Source organism: Staurois parvus, unplaced genomic scaffold, assembly GCF_062004578.1.
Source record: "Staurois parvus isolate SC_StPar_1 unplaced genomic scaffold, SC_StPar_1.0 ptg000031l, whole genome shotgun sequence".
Taxonomy (NCBI): Eukaryota; Metazoa; Chordata; class Amphibia; order Anura; family Ranidae; genus Staurois; species Staurois parvus.
In genome coordinates this window covers 13,339,018-13,356,809 of record NW_028317827.1, presented here as the reverse complement: position 1 = coordinate 13,356,809, position 17,792 = coordinate 13,339,018, and the positions used below count along the sequence as shown (strand labels likewise).

At 39.1% G+C, this 17,792-nt stretch overlaps 1 protein-coding gene across 4 annotated transcripts in view; it reads left to right on the top strand.

Moving 5' to 3' along the window:
* Positions 1 to 17,792, top strand: part of LOC149470815 (sodium channel protein type 2 subunit alpha-like) — a 214,232-nt gene that overhangs the window by 78,052 nt on the left and 118,388 nt on the right. For 2 of the 4 annotated variants that reach the window (XM_089660166.1, XM_089660153.1), the window contains exons 4-8: positions 4,690 to 4,779; positions 4,868 to 4,996; positions 9,229 to 9,320; positions 10,328 to 10,591; positions 16,917 to 16,980. In XM_089660166.1, the coding sequence (XP_089516292.1) occupies positions 4,690 to 4,779; positions 4,868 to 4,996; positions 9,229 to 9,320; positions 10,328 to 10,591; positions 16,917 to 16,980 (639 nt within the window). Of the gene's footprint in view, positions 1 to 4,689; positions 4,780 to 4,867; positions 4,997 to 9,039; positions 9,132 to 9,228; positions 9,321 to 10,327; positions 10,592 to 16,916; positions 16,981 to 17,792 lie in introns of all 4 variants that reach the window. The other 2 variants (XM_089660173.1, XM_089660159.1) reach the window with 1 other exon arrangement.

Below are 17,792 nucleotides of genomic sequence, written 5' to 3'. Positions count from 1 at the left end.
AGGTGAGGGAAACCTTTACTTTAAAAGGACTTAATAATGACCCCTTAAAAGTCCATATATTGTGGGAAATGTATTTATACTAATGATGGTAATCCTGAATGAACCTGTAATTATAGAGAGATGCATTAAGAAATATTATGAAATACTAGTTATTGGTGTAACAGTTAATGAAGGTCAGTATTAAAGAGCATACCTACTCTGACAACCTATGAGCACAGCTTGGCTTCACATGCTGAAATGAAGTCTTCGGCATCCAATGTGCTATTTTTACACTTTTCGATTATGCTGCGGTTTGATATCACCCGTAGCTACGCAGCATAATAAGGAGGAAAATATATATTGAATTGCAGCAGACTCTGGTGAACTCAGGCAAATGTGATATGCCTAAATGTGCCCATGATTCACAGATCTGCCCAGAAGAGTCCAGTGTAATATCACCTTTAGACGGATTTTGCCTTTAATATTCTTTTTCAGTTGTAAACAGCATACACATCTACCTGCACTCCAACCATCTACCTCTGCCATCTGTACTTTATAATAAGTGTTTCTATTTGCATAAAATATGTTTTTCCCAAGGTCAACAGATAATTCAGCATGCAAATGTATCTCCTTCCTGTGTTAGGCTAAGGGAACATGATATACATATACAAAATAATCCGATGCAGACATCAGAATGTAAATCATGAAGAGACGGTCTAACATCCTTTTGTTTTTTTTAAAGCTGAACACAGCGAGACTTAAATACCAATTAAACAGGAGTTTTACCTACCTTATCCCTCGCACCGCCAGTGCTCTCCTCTTCTTTCTGATACCCTAGGTGGGCGGGCCTTTGTGTCCTCTCTTACAATGCAGTACTGCTGGTCCTGCATTGTACGTGATGACGTCAGAGTGTGACAGATAGGTGGGTCATTGTAGAAAATGAACTTCAGGGGATCTGTTGTGTAAAGAAAAGAAGCCTGCAGGGGTAAATAAAAATTCTTTTTAATGTTCCCATAGACAAAAACATGCATTTAACCCCTGTGGGAGGGGCAGTCCACTTCAAGTCTAGTTTTTGAACTTCCCCGCTATTCAGAATTCAGTTTTTAGATAAACTACATTCTTTGTTTCTTTGTTATATTGCAGTAACTAAGGTTGAATAAGGATCAAACTCCTGACAGGTCAATGCATATTACCTAATTCTGTTGATCCTGCAAATGGCAAAACAGAACTTTAGTATGAAAGCTGCCAACTCCTTTCTACATTGAGGAGAAAAAGCCTTCTTTACCCCAAATATGATAGTCAAGTTAGTTATCCAAATCATGGCCATCCCTCTGATGAGTACTATTTACCATCAGCTGTTGTGTTTTATGTTATGTTTTCTTTTTTAGCATTGGTCTTTATGTCATTTTTTTTTATGTTTACATTTATGTTTCTGTACTTACTGTTCGCTTAATGCAGAGCTCCACCTAAAAGGGGAAATTCCTCTTTAAGACCTCATCTCCCGCTCCCTTTTAAGGATTGGCATCTTTGGGGAGGGGGCGAAGATTGGGTACCTAATTCTGACAGGTACTTTCTCCCACTTCTGCTGCGACCACCTGGGCAATTGGAAGCTGAAGTTGTCCTCTCCTCCTCCCTCCCCCCTCCCCATAGTCTTCTGGGACATGTAACAGGTTCCAGAAGACTACAGGACCGTTCACAAGATGCAGCGGTACTTGCACTTTCGAAGCCGCAAGCTGTCACAGCCAGGTGCCCACACTTATGATACCGACACCAGGGAGTGAGGATGGCCGATGAAACCAGCAGAAGTGAGTACACCGCTGGATCATGGGACTGGTGAGTGTCTGTTTCCTAAAAGTCAGCAGCTTCTCTTTCCTTTAGCTTTGACTGGAGCTCTGCTTTAATTGCTTCCTGACAGCCCTATAGCAGAAATACTGCTACAGGGCGTCACGGGTGTGCAAAATCACATATATATACGTGATTTTGCATTTCTGGGTAGGGGGCGCACCCGAGCTGCACGTGCGCCCTACCCATGCTGCCATTTGCGACCACGACTGTCAATCACCGAGTTCCGGCTGGTAATTACCTGCCGGCGCCCGGTGATTACCAACAATCACCGACGGGGAGTAGGGCTGTTTTGTTTATTAGCAGTCCTCCTCCCTGTCCGCTCAGGCACACTGCTCTGCGTGGCCATGCAGAGCAGTGTGCTTACAGTGAAGCACACACACCCCGCCCCCTAGTAAAACACTTGCAGCACACAGTTAACCCTTTGATCACCCCCTCATGTTAACTCCTTCCTTCCCAGTGCCATTAATACAGCGTCAATGCTTTTTTTTAGCACTGATCGCTGTACTGGTGTCACTGGGGATGCCAGTGACACCAAGCCAGTTCACTCCAGTGTCAGAATTCCTGCTACAGTCACGCTATAAGTCGCTGATCGCCACCATTATTAGTAAAGAAAAAAAAATTCTAGTATCTATACCGCCATTTGTAAACGCTATAACCATTATTAGTAAAGAAAAAAAATTCCAGTATCTATACCGCCAATTGTAAACGCTATAACTTTCACGTAAACCAATTCATTTACATGTATTGGGATTTTTTTTTTAGCAAAGACATGTCACAGAATACATTTTGCCCTAAATTTATGACGAAATTTGATTTTTAAACATTTTTTACTGGACATGTTTAACCGCTTCCGCACTGCCCTATAGTAGAAATACTGCTACAGGGCAGCACGGGTTCACAAAATCACATATATATACGTGATTTGCGCTTACGCGGTTTTTGCGCTCCTTCCAGATAGCATCAGATTGCACGTCAGTACACCAGTAATCACATTTAACCCCTTGATTGCTAGGAACACACTCACATACACAATAAACCCCTATTGCTCTATAGTGTCTGAATGGATCAATATCTTTGATCAGATCAGCACTATACCAGCGTTCACATTAGTATAATGTCCCCAAAAATGCAAGCGTTAGCGGGATCAGCCCCGGCACCTGCCAGCACCTGCGTTTAGCCCCTACGCTTACCCCCCCTTCTCCCCCAGCAAGTGCAGTGTCAGTAGGTCACTGTCACTTGAAACATTGCACACAAAACCGCAGTGTTCGCAGAATCAGGCCTGATCTCTGTTAGCACTTGCTGGTAAATTATTTTGTAGCGGTTCAAGCAGTCCCTGACAGCCAGGTGCTCTTTTTCCGTGAGTCGCACTAGGTACCTATAAGTCTAGTGGCCAAAATTTCAATGGAAAGGTACTCTAGTGAAGAGGCCTATAGGATTCTGAGCATGTCAGATGAAATGAGCACTGCAATATAACTTGGTGACGTGGTGAGTCCCATAAGTGCAGTACAAGCTGGTGCGGTGGCGAGCACAAGTAGTGTCCCATAGCCAACAAGAATTCACACACAGACCCATAGAGCCCCGAGTATCCTTCCGGATGTGCTTGCAAATCCCGATTGGTAGCCCACAAATTCTGCAGCACCCCTATTTCCCCCATTCACTGCCCAACCCGGAACTCAGGTGGAAACAGCAAATTTAACTACTCCCCTTGATTTTTTGGAGCTGTTTTTCATGGAAGATGTGTATGCATTGATTGTGGATCAAAGCAATTTATATGCACAATAGTTTATTGCCGCCAGCGAAAATTCAAACCTTGCCAGACCATTCACATGGAAACCCATTACGGTTTCTGAATTTGAAGTTTTTATGGGCTTAACCCTCAACATGGGCATTACTAAAAAAAAATGAATTGCAGTTGTATTGATCCACAGACCCGATTCATCATATGCCCATGTTCTCTGCTGCCATGGCTAGGCATAGATATGAGAGTATAATGTGTTTTATGCATTTCAATGACAACATACTGTGTCGTCCTTGGGGAGAGCCTGAATTTGACCAGCTCCACAAAATTTGCCCCCCCCGTAAATTACCTTAACCAGAAATTTGCAGATGTTTTTACTCCCCAGCAAAACATCTGCGTTGATGAGTCCCTAATTAAATTTTTGAGGATGTCATTCAGCTGCAGCACGGACTTGTTTATTCTGACAGCAACAGGGTCTTGCTCTAAGTAAATACATAAGTAGGTGTGTGCAGTGCTGTTGGATGAGATTTTTCATCCACAGTTGAAAAAATAGCATATATGCCAAAGCATGAGGGTCTGCAGTGGCCAGTGGGTGAATGGCCCCTATGCTTCGGCATATATATTTTATAATATTATTTGGCACATTTTATGTGTGCCCACCATTAGAAGTGGGTGGATGCAGGGAGGTATATTCTAATGGTATATTCTAATTCTAAAGCTCCCCCTTTCAGAGCTCCTGCTTTGTGTTCACATCACAGATTTAAAGGCTGGAAGGCTGCTGGGAGGAGGAGCAGAGGGGGCTGACCTGCTGAGAAAAAAGGGCTTCATCCCATTTATTGCTAGTACAGAAAATGTAAATTCTTGATTGCTCAAAGCCTGGCCACAGATTCATATTAAGTATGCCTGTACACTATAAAGTCAAGGGAAGTCCTCACAATTCAAGGTGTTCTTCTGACAATTCTTGACATAATTGTGTGGACCTTCATTTGCATTGTGCTTCTACAGCTGGGCAAAGTTTTGATCCTGCAACACACACAAAAATGATTGCTACCTGGATTACTTGCCTTCTGCATATATCTGTACACTTTTTTTACCTTTATATGGAATGTTCCTTAACTCCATTTTACGTTATTCAGCATGCTCATTATGTGCACTATTTTGACCAACTGTGTGTTCATGACCATGAGTAATCCCCCGGAATGGACGAAGAATGTAGAGTAAGTAATATGCCAACCTACACCAAATCCTTACCACAATTGTGCCATTATAACCCAATGTGAAACATTCTCCATATTATGACTTTAGATACACTTTCACTGGGATTTATACCTTTGAATCTCTAATAAAAATTCTGGCAAGAGGATTTTGCTTAGAAGGTTTCACTTTCCTGAGGGATCCATGGAACTGGCTGGACTTCAGTGTCATTGTCATGGCGTAAGTATTTATTATGTTTTATTTATTTCAAGTTTATTACCTTAACACACAGCTTCAAAGAAGTAGAGTTCAGTTTGTTAAAGCAGAAAAGTAATTTAGGTGTAAATGTAATGCTGCGAAAGAAGTGAGATTGGTAGATACAGCATGTAGTTTTTTCAGTAGTGATGCATTTTGGAAGTGCCACATTTAAAGCCTCCACTTCCTTTATACGTCTGTTTGCATTGTACTTCGAGGCAGTTAGGTTGTAAAAGAGTTAGATTTCAAATACACCAATGTTGGTAAATTACAGTTCCAGCCAAAGTATTTTTATTTCCAGTTTTGGATAGCATGGGAAAGGGTTAGAACCTCTCTCAGGTTTAAAAGTTGTATGTCTTCCCATTGCGGAGATTTCCCTTCTCTTCCTATCCTGTTTGAAACCTGTCACTTTGGATGGAAGGGACCATCTTTCCAGTGGGGACCCAGATAGCAAAAAAAACCCTATCTACTCTGGTTCAAATCCTTATCTACTCTGCTAAAATGTGTCTCCATTGATAAGATTTTACCTGTTTTGACACCCATTAAATCAACAGGAAGTGAGGGAATATTTCAGTGACACAGGCAGCAATAAAACTTGATACAGGTCTTACTCTTTCCTCATTGTATCTATTGCTATCAAAACTGTCTGACATTCAACTTTAAGCATCACAAAACATCACTATAAGATATACCAAAATGTTGTAACCTTAGCTCTTAACATATTTTAAACACACAGTGAGTTTTAAAACAAGCCTTTACTGACTTCTGTAGCTGCAGGCATTGAAAAATAATTCATCCTCAGATCACAACAAATACTATAAGGTTCAGTACACTTTATTTCCAAACACCTTACAACACCTGCTGTTTGTTTACATTTGAAGTCTGGCAGACTGCCAAGCCCCTGCTGCCAGGGATAATAGGGGCAGATGAGTTGCAATTTCAGTGCCTCTGTTATAAACCTTGTGAATGAATTGCCCCACAGTACAAGCAGCTAGGGAGGTCATTGAGTGCGTGTTTTTGAAAACTCACTTATTTGTTGAAATATGTAAACACTTACATTTCCATAGACTGGACACATATTCACTTTATCAGTACAGAAAACTATGTAAAAAGTGAAAAAGCTGAAAAAAGCACTTTATAAATATAACTAATCGTAAACCAACAGATTCCCTAAACAAAGGCCATTCATGATATTCACACATATGAATGTAAGCATTATACTTTGATAGGACTTGAGATATTTTAGACTTCATTGCATTTTCCTGTGGAGTGCAACCTAACATTTTGTGTTAACAGACTTTTTAATCTGATAGAACTTAAAGACAGGCTGAACACAGTGTCCTCCAGTATGATCTCTGAAGTATACTGTAAGTTAGTTGTATGAAGCAAAGAAACTTTCCCCACAGTCACATATATCCAAATATATTTAGTCCTGAGACTACAGACTAGAAATTCAAGCTTCTTCAAATATTAATCTCAATTTATTCATGTTTTTCGCACTTTAGCTTACTCCTTTGACTGGTTCTGTCATTTTACTTTGACTGGTTCTTTGATTTATAAATAATATTTAACAGCAACAGGTGAACAAAGAAATGATAAATAGTTCAAAGTGACATAAAAGACAGGCATAAATAGATCTGTAGTTTTCTATGCATGCGTAATGTGTAAGATTTAGGCTCTCTATGAAGTATATGCTAATACTAATTCATTAATACTGAAATTGATATGAAAACTTGTGTCCATGACAAGAGAGTGTTGGACTGTAGCAGTTACTAAGTAAAAGAAAAGTTAATATTTAGAATGTTAGTAACTTCCACAATGATTTAGAAGAACATCTTTCTAGCTGCACTTTTCCACTGGAAAGACTATAACTGCAAGTAACCCAACACAAGACAAAATTTAATTTCTGTTTTGAATAAAGTGAGAATAGTTTAAAACCTCTGTTTATTTTTCCATTTGGAAATTTCCCCCTTACTTTCTTCTTGGGACAAGAAGTGGGTGGGACAGGAAGAGAGGAAAATTCTCCCCAACAAGACTGAGGTTGCAGCAAACATCTTTTTTTAGGAGAATGGGGAAAGCTTAGAAACTTTGTGAGGCTTTTATTCCTGTTAGTGCATTTCTGTCTCAATAAACTATTTCCCCTCATTTCTTGTCTTGATGTCAAGTGAGCATAACGTCACATGTGTTTCATGCCATAAATATATATACCGGTATTTTAAATATTTAAAAAAATGTTCACCTGTTGACATTTTGGTAACAATTTATGAACTCAAGAATTATTGCAATCTTATGGCATTATAAAGACCTCTTACTAGTAAAAACGTGCCCAACCAAACACACTATTTAAGAAAGACACTTTACTTGCAGTTCCAGCTGAAATTTATGCTGCAAAATTTGCAAGTTGACTTTTTGTGAATGAGAAGAGAAACTTTTCCTCCAGTTTTCTTAACCCTAATTTTTATATATAATCCCCTCTGATGAGACTGATGCCATTCTTTGCATTGATGTGACTATATAATTTATAAATCATAGATAACCTGAGACATTTGCACACCTAATTATATATAACGAAGGTATGTAAAGACCTCACTATTGGATTCCAAAGTCAAGTAACATTATTTATCTCAGCTTGAGAAAGTGTTCAGCGAATTCCTTTTTCCAAAAAGATATGGGACATACTGTGCATGTTGGAGGGCAAAGGAGGTAACAGTAGTGTAGATGTGGAAGGAGGTTGGGCATTTTTGATACAGGAGGTAATGGGCTCAGTACATCTACTACAGGGTGAGATATTGTGGTTAGGAGATTGTTGTAGGTCTGTAGTTGAAGTTTTCAGGTTCTTGGCAACATCATACAAAGGACCCAGGTGTGTTCAACTATACCACTGTACATAGAATGACTAACTACACATAGAAATATAACTTCTGGTCACCATTTAATCATGGTTTGACTCTTAATAACTGTATTGATTACAGCAGGATCACTGCAATGCATTACATTCAATTTTTTATACTGTAGCAATGCCACAAAATTCTGAATCAACTATTTTTTTCATAGATGAAGTGACGTACATTTTTTAAAAATGTCAGCTAACTTTTATATCATATTGTAGGTCACTACAACTACAATAGACAAAAGTCCCTTGTAACATGCAAATAAAAAAAGTATACAGTACATTTTAGACCATTAGGTACTCACACAAAAGAATGTTTAGCAAATCTCTTGCTTTTATATTAATTTTAGGACAAACTGTGGTGACATTGTTGCATGGATACTGTATTATAATGCCCTGTTCTGAATATAGTATATGAAAAAAGTTTGCTTAGTTGTATATTATATATATTTGATGTTTGAAAAAAAATTTTTTGACAAGTTAAAGCAAATATCAAGCTCTTAATTCATAGGTACGCATAAATAAAAGATTATATTCATTAGAAGCAAAGAGGAATATAATTAAATACACCCTAGGAATCAATGATTTAAAATTAGTATCAAAGAAGTAAAAATGCTAGGCTTTTGATGGACGTTATTATAATTAAAGACTTGTCCCATCTTAATGCTCCAGCCTAGGCTTGGAACTGTCAGTTCGGGCACTTGCCAGGTTGCCAGATTCATACAAAAGTGGATGTGATTTAGTATATTAGATGCTGTGGACTGCTTGTCTCAGCTATTTCCACTTCAGTCAGTTAACAGAGTTTCCTGAGGCCCATATATGTTTTGCACTTGGACTCCCATCCTACATGGCGTTGGTGGAGTTAACAATACAGAAATTGTATTGCCCCACTGAATTTAGCAGCTACCGTATATAATATATATATGCTAGGGCTATTGTAGTCCCAGCAAAATACTTTCCTAATTGGCTTTTAAAAACTGTAGCTAGACTTTGACCACGCCGCCATGGTTTTAATCCCATCACTCTCTATAAATTTATATTCATTAGTGATTCGTGGTTTTGAATTAAGCACCAAAAAAAAGGTCTTAAATGGAAGACCTTTGTAGATATCCTGAATAACTCTGATTTAATCCTACAGGTATGTAACAGAATTTGTAAACCTAGGCAATGTTTCAGCTCTTCGAACTTTCAGAGTATTAAGAGCTTTGAAAACTATTTCTGTAATTCCAGGTAAGAAGTAATTGGTGTGAGGTGTTAGGCCCCTTTGTACATCCAACTGTTTCTTTGTGTCTGTCATTGTGTTTGTGTGTGAACTCCCCTATTACAGATATGTCACAGAGTTTGTGGACCTGGGCAATGTCTCAGCATTGAGAACATTCAGAGTTCTCCGAGCATTGAAAACAATTTCAGTCATTCCAGGTGAGAGACAGGTTAAACACGTAGGCTGATTTCACTTTTTTTGCTCATCTTTGATCTCACTTTGAGCCCAAAGCCTCGTTGCTTGCCATTGCAATGCAAGAAAGCACAATCGATGAGTTCAAAAGCACAAATCACTTGGCAAATGCCTGATTTCCAAACGATTTTGTGCTTTTAACCATTTTGAAGCTTTTCATTTTTTTCTTTCTTTTTTTTTTTTAATCAGCCTTGGAGTTTAACAAAATTCTTGCATGGGACATCGCAATAAATACCCAGCCTGTGTGATGTTTGTTTCGTTTTCTTTTCTGTTTCCCATCCAACTAACCCTATATGTGAATGTCTTTCTGATTGTTTAATTCATGAAATGTACTCTACATCCCCGACAATGCTATGTGTTATGATTACATGCTCAATTTGAAAAATCATCATTGCTGTTTCTCTCTTTAAAAAAATCAAACAAAAAAGAAAAGAAATAAAGAAAAGAAGTCCAAAAGTAAAAAGAAAAAAAAAGAATTTTGAAAAAGTACATTCCTGAAAACATGGGCATTGCATGGGAAATTTTATTCTAGAAAAACAGTGATAAATACTGGCATCTAAAACTTGGGCACAGTTTTATAATATACGATCATGACAATCTTTATTAATTGTAATTTTGCAAAAATGTTGAGTATGTTATAAAATTGTCAGAAGATGTACTGTCTAGGCTGCAGGAATGAATGCATATGTTAGATATCACCCGTAGCATGAAACTCAAGGTGTCTTGTTTTCTTACAAAACAAGCATAATTCTTTATTTCTTATGAAAATCTTCAGCATCCATTATCACTCACTTTTTTCCAAATAACCTCCATTAATACTTTCATCTCTACCCTTGCTAAACACCCACCATAGCTCACAATTTCACGAACATCAAACTTTATTTAGGCTGATGCATGGAATTTCAATACTTCTATAGGGCACATGTTTTCTGCTGTTTATTGGCCTACGATAACCACTTGCCTGTTTTTTTAGGCCTGAAGACCATTGTGGGCGCCCTCATTCAGTCGGTTAAGAAGCTTTCGGATGTGATGATTCTCACAGTGTTTTGTCTAAGTGTGTTTGCACTAATAGGACTGCAGCTTTTCATGGGACATCTACGGAATAAATGTGTACGGTGGCCCCCAGAATACGAACCAAATATTACCTCCTACTTCAATTCCTCTTATGGCATGAATGGCTCCTATATCAACATAACTTTAAATCCATTTGACAAAGAAGAATACATCCAAAATGAAAGTAAGTATGCATGTTAACACCTCTATAACATATTTTGTGTTTACAGTTAGAACTGAGCAGGTTATATTGAAGCAATATGAGTAATTGGCTACATTTCTTCAGCAGGATAATCTGTTTTCCATGTAAGCAGACATGTGTATCATTGTAGATACATTTAAGAGGTATTAGTAACAAATGTATGCAGTTTAGAAGATATCAAATATGTCTGCCATTTTGCCAGTTGGGTCTTTTACTAGCTCACCACTCCACTCATATTATCGAAGCGTACACAAAATTTATTGAAGCTTACACAAGCTTTAGAGGGTCAGTCCTTTCCTATTGTAACTCTTTTGGCCTGGTGATTGGCTGGTCAGGCTTAATTACATCATCATAGAGAGTGATACATCTAAAAGAGCAGAAGAGGGGTTTGGAAAAAGTGAGTATAAGTGGGTCAGGAGTTGAGCTAATAAAAGAATCTCTCACTTTGCCCATTTTTTCTCTTTAAATCAGATGTAGCCCAGTTATATGCACCATATAACTGGCCTACAGTGCTGCTCCTCCCTCTCCCAGTCAAGTGCAGCTGTGCAGAGAGGTACAGAGGGCTATTTGCAAAATGGACTCAAGTACAAATTCAAGCAGTATGTGAAAATTTATAAAATGATGGTTTAATTTAATACAAACTGGATTGAATGAAGACAAGATAATTTAACTACATACAAGTCTGTTTGTAATCATTCTGAGCACACTAATAAACATGCATATAGAGAAAAATGAATAGTAAAGTGCAAACAGGATTACTACGTTTCTAAAATGTTAATGCACATTGATTGGATCATTTAGACTAAACAGATCACATATATACATGTCTAACAACACCTTAAAAGACTGAATCTTCCCTTTAAGTAGGACATAATTTAAGGGAGATTAAGACACAGTATGGATTAAGTACAGTCATGGCCGAAATTGTTGGCACCCTTGATATTTCTCCAGGAAATCATGTATTTCTCACGAAACGTATTGCATTAACACATGTTTTGCTATACACATGTTTATTCCCTTTGTGTGTATTGGGACAAAACAAAAAAAGGGAGGAAAGAAAGCAAATTCGACATAATGTCACACAAACCTCCAAAAATGGGCTGGACAAAAGTATTGGCACCCTTTCACAACTGCGGATAAATAAGAATGTTACAAGCATGTGATGCTCCTGTAAACTCACCTGGGGCAAGTAACAGGTGTGGGCAATATAGAAATCACACCTGAAAGCAGATAAAAAGGAGAGACGTTCACTTAACCTTTGCATTGTGTGTCTGTCTGTGCCACACTAAGCATGGACAACAGAAAGAGGAGACGAGAACTGTCTGAGGACCTGAGAACCAAAATTGTGGCAAAATATCAACAATCTCAAGGTTACAAGTCCATCTCCAGAGAACTAGATTTGCCTTTGTCCACAGTGCGCAACATTATCAAGAAGTTTGCAACCCATGGCACTGTAGCTAATCTCCCTGGTCGTGGACGGATGAGGAAAATTGATGAAAGATTGCAACGCAGAATAGTCCGGATGGTGGATAAGCAGCCCCAAACATGTTCCAAAGACATTCAAGCTGTCCTGCAGGCTCAGGGAGCATCAGTGTCAGCGCGAACTATCCGTCGACATTTAAATGAAATGAAACGCTATGGCAGGAGACCCAGGAGGACCCCACTGCTGACACAGAGACATAAAAAAGCAAGACTACAGTTTGCCAAAATGTACTTGAGTAAGCCAAAAGCCTTCTGGGAAAACGTCTTGTGGACAGATGAGACCAAGATAGAGCTTTTCGGTAAAGCACATCATTCTACTGTTTACCGAAAACGGAATGAGGCCTACAAAGAACAAAACACAGTACCTACGGTAAAATATGGTGGAGGTTCAATGATGTTTTGGGGTTGTTTTGCTGCCTCTGGCACTGGGTGCCTTGACTGTGTGCAAGGCATCATGAAATCTGAGGATTACCAAAGGATTTTGGGTCGCACTGTAGGGCCCAGTGTCAGAAAGCTGGGTTTGCGTCCAAGATCCTGGGTCTTCCAGCAGGACAATGACCCCAAACATACGTCAAAAAGCACTCAGAAATGGATGGCAAAGAAGCGCTGGAGAGTTCTGAAGTGGCCAGCAATGAGCCCAGATCTAAATCCCATTGAACACCTGTGGAGAGATCTTAAAATTGCTGTTGGGAAAAGGTGTCCTTCCAATAAGAGAGACCTGGAGCTGTTTGCAAAGGAAGAGTGGTCCAAAATTCCGGGTGAGAGGTGTCAGAAGCTTATTGATGGTTATAGGAAGCGACTGATTTCAGTTATGTTTTCCAAAGGGTGTGCAACCAAATATTAAGTTAAGGGTGCCAATACTTTTGTCCAGCCCATTTTTGGGGTTTTGTGTGACATTATGTCATATTTGCTTTTCTGCCTCTGTTTTATATTTGTTCCAATACATACAAAGGGAATAAACATGTGTATAGCAAAACATGTGTTAATGCAATACCTTTTTTGTGTGAAATACTTGATTTTCAGGAAAAATATCAAGGGTGCCAACAATTTCGGCCATGACTGTATATATTATATATTCATCTCACAGAAGTGGGGCAGAAAGCTGTAGGAAATGTAATTATTATTTGATGAATGTATCCAATCATATAGGATTGGCAACAAGGTGAAGATGAATTGTAGAAAGTTTATTCAAATGCGGAGTGAAAATAGTTCCAGAATGCAAGCAACACTAACGCGTTTCAGTCAAACAAGACCTTACTATGAAACACATTAGTGTTGCTTGCATTCTGGAACTATTTTCACACCGCATCTGAATAGAATTTCTACAATTCATCTTCACCCTGTTGCTGATCCTATATGATTTGATTTACTGGTTCAGTGGATGGAAACCACGGGAGTGGCAGGGTGAGATATATACTCCTTATGGAAAACATGCTATGAAGGTTGCAGCATCTATTCTTTGTATATTTAATGAGTGTGTTGTGTTCTTTCCTTATCTTTGTTTTTTGTGTATATCCTGCTCTAAAGGTACTCATACAGTCAGGTCCATAAATATTGGGACATCGACACAATTCTAACATTTTTGGCTCTATACACCACCACAATGGATATGAAACAAAACAAACAAGATGTGATTTAACTGCAGACTGTCAGCTTTAATTTGAGGGTATTTACATCCAAATCAGATGAATGGTGTAGGAATTACAACAGTTTGCATATGTGCCTCCCACTTGTTAAGGGACCAAAAGTAATGGGACAGAATAATAATCATAAATCAAACTTTCACTTTTTAATACTTGGTTGCAAATCCTTTGCAGTCAATTACAGCCTGAAGTCTGGAACGCATAGACATCACCAGACGCTGGGTTTCATCCCTGGTGATGCTCTGCCAGGCCTCTACTGCAACTGTCTTCAGTTCCTGCTTGTTCTTGGGGCATTTTCCTTTCAGTTTTGTCTTCAGCAAGTGAAATGCATGCTCAATCGGATTCAGGTCAGGTGATTGACTTGGCCATTGCATAACATTCCACTTCTTTCCCTTAAAAAACTCTTTGGTTGCTTTTGCAGTATGCTTTGGGTCATTGTTCATCTGCACTGTGAAGCGGCGTCCAATGAGTTCTGAAGCATTTGGCTGAATATGAGCAGATAATATTGCCCGAAACACTTCAGAATTCATCCTGCTGCTTTTGTCAGCAGTCACATCATCAATAAATACAAGAGAACCAGTTCCATTGGTAGCCATACATGCCCACGCCATGACACTACCACCACCATGCTTCACTGATGAGGTGGTATGCTTAGGATCATGAGCAGTTCCTTTCTTTCTCCATACTCTTCTCTTCCCATCACTCTGGTACAAGTTGATCTTGGTCTCATCTGTCCATAGGATGTTGTTCCAGAACTGTGAAGGCTTTTTTAGATGTCGTTTGGCAAACTTTAATCTGGCCTTCCTGTTTTTGAGGCTCACCAATGGTTTACATCTTGTGGTGAACCCTCTTTATTTACTCTGGTGAAGTCTTCTCTTGATTGTTGACTTTGACACAAATACACCTACCTCCTGGAGAGTGTTCTTGATCTGGCCAACTGTTGTGAAGGGTGTTTTCTTCACCAGGGAAAGAATTCTTCGGTCATTTACCACAGTTGTTTTCCGTGGTCTTCCGGGTCTTTTGGTGTTGCTGAGCTCACCGGTGCGTTCCTTCTTTTTAAGAATGTTCCAAACAGTTGTTTTGGCCACGCCTAATGTTTTTGCTATCTCTCTGATGGGTTTGTTTTGTTTTTTCTGCCTAATGATGGCTTGCTTCACTGATAGTGACAACTCTTTGGATCTCATCTTGAGAGTTGACAGCAACAGATTCCAAATGCAAATAGCACACTTGAAATGAACTCTGGACCTTTTATCTGCTCATTGTAATTGGGATAATGAGGGAATAACACACACCTGGCCATGGAACAGCTGAGAAGCCAATTGTCCCATTACGTTTGGTCCCTTAACAAGTGGGGGGCACATATGCAAACTGTTGTAATTCCTACACCGTTCACCTGATTTGGATGTAAATACCCTCAAATAAAACTGACAGTCTGCAGTTAAAGCACATCTTGTTTGTTTCATTTCAAATCCATTGTGGTGGTGTATAGAGCCAAAAATGTTAGAATTGTGTCGATGTCCCAATATTTATGGACCTGACTGTACACTTAAGATGGCATTCGGATGTACAGTATTGCACAGTGGTGACAGAGACAGAACTGGAGACTTATAAATGTATAAGCTTGGCTTGACCAAGACCGGAGCTGCAGAATGACATCCCCAGCATGGCTCTATCCATGGGGAAACAATAGCTAATCCAAAAGGGTATCAAAACGTAGAAATACAGAAGCGATCATCAGACCCAAACTGGATGAAAGAGTCCCAAAAAATTTTGGTAGTGAAAAAAGTATAATAAAAAGTCATATAAACAGTCATTTAAAACAATTAAACCAACAATTAAAATTATTTTGGATACTTCTGTCTGGTTTTGATCTGGCTATTCTGTATTTTCGATTGAGAGAAGCCTTGCTGTGTGTGAGCTGCCTCATCGGAGCTATTTCAGCTTGTTTGAAGTTTTCCTTCATCTGACTACATGTGCAAGCTGCCAGCACCTCTTTGAGTATGTTTTTCTGGAGGTTATCTAACCTGTCTAACTGATCTCATCCCCAGCAGGGTGAAAACACCATAGACATTAGAATTTCACTTAGTCAAACAAAAACAAATCTGACTGGGAGATGCTCATCTATTGATTCCTTAGTAAGCACATACTGTAGCAACTGATTGCACACTTAAAATGTATCTAAAAACAAAACTTTTTTTTCGTTGTTGTTTTAGTGTGTGACACTCCTATCGTTTTTTTTTTTTTTTTATTGTAGTCTATTTCCCTGCTGTGGAATCTCACCCTTTCTATTTGTTCTAGTGACCACTGTCACTGGGCAAAGGTGAAGCAAAAACAAAAAAGAAGCGCACCAACCTTGCGCAGTACCTCAGTAAACCAATTTTATTGAATACAAAAATATACTCACAAACAAAGAAGTATTTCAAGCATGTCAGTTCTCAAAGGAACTATGAGGCTGTGATGAAGAAGGAACATCCTTCGAAACGCGTCAGCTGATCCCTGAGTGTCCACCCCTATGATGGGACTCGCACAGGTCTTACCATTCCATAGTTCCTTTGAGAACTGACATGCTTGAAATACTTCCTTGTTTGTGAGTATATTTTTGTATTGAATAAAATTGGTTTACTGAGGTAATGCGCAAGGTTGTTGCGCTTCTTTTTGTCTTTGCTTCACAGTATTGGTCGGGCTTCCCCAGCCTTGTTTGGAGCTGCACAACCTCATATGCAAATGTGGTCGAATTTTTTCAAGTTCTGGTTCCATCCATCCACCTCCTTTGGGTTTTAGAGCACAGGAGAGTTTGTTTCTACTGTACAAAAGTGTCGGTAAAACAAACATTTTAGAGTTGTTACATGATCAGAGGGGAAATCTTCCAGTGGGGACAACGTTTTCATTTACAATTGTCCGAGAAAGTATTTGCTTCACTTTGGAGATATTTCTTCTTACTTCCCGAGGGCTGTACAGAACCGAAAATGAATGGAATTGTCCCTAGAAGGACACAGATGGCAAACATCCAGCTTGGTATACATGATATTCATGGAGCTGTATAGTACAATTCCATGAGAGACTAAGTGGAGGTTTAATAGATCAGAAATGTGTAAAATTCTGATCAAGACCAAGAGCTCCCAAATAATATTTCAACATTCAATAAGTTTAAAAGTTGATTAAAATGTGCTTTTTCTCAACAGAAAATTTCTATTTTCTGCCTGGCCAGAGGGATGCCCTTTTGTGTGGCAACAGCACAGACTCCGGGTAAGCAAAAAAATGAACACACTTTAATGTCATTAATTGTAGAAAGGTTTTGACTGTCACCTTTGTTTTACAATATCTGACAGATATATTTACATGCAGAATATTTGTTTTTAAATTGAATTTAAAAAAAGAAGTCCCCAAATGTGAACCCTCAAACTAATACTAGGACATTTCAAAACTGCTTTTAGAAAGATTTACAGCATTTACCAAAACAGCAGTGGATGGCTGTAGGTAGTGAGTCAAAATAAAGTGAATTCAAACATGCTTAGGATAAACATGGCAAAGATTTAAAAAATAAAGCAAACAGAAATAAAACTAAGATCTAAGAGGCATACATGGTGCATAGCACACCTGCCAGGGTTTCATTGTTTCATTCTGGCATATTCGTAGTGCAACAGGGGTCTGCATTCCCTCATGTTGGTGATGTGGTGAACTAAGAGTAGAGCACTCATCTATCCCTAAGGCTAGGTGCACACCTAGCATTCCATGAACATGCGTTTTTGTGCGCTTTTCCGTGCACTTTTTTGTGTGTGATTCCTGTCTCCTTTCTCTTCCCTCTGCTATCTGTATTAGTCACTTTTAACAGGTTATCCCAACACCACAGAATCTCAAGAGATGGTCCTGCCCCCTTCAGCATACAGAAGGTGATTGACAGCCTCGGCTGTGCATGTTTTCCCAAGAGATTCTGTAGAGAGGGGGTGTGCCATTTCTCTCCACTCAGGTCTCAGATTACACTCAGCTCTAACCTATGTGCTCTGCAGTGCCTGGCGTCATATCCTTGCCACCTGCTTGCTGGAGCTGAGAAACAACCT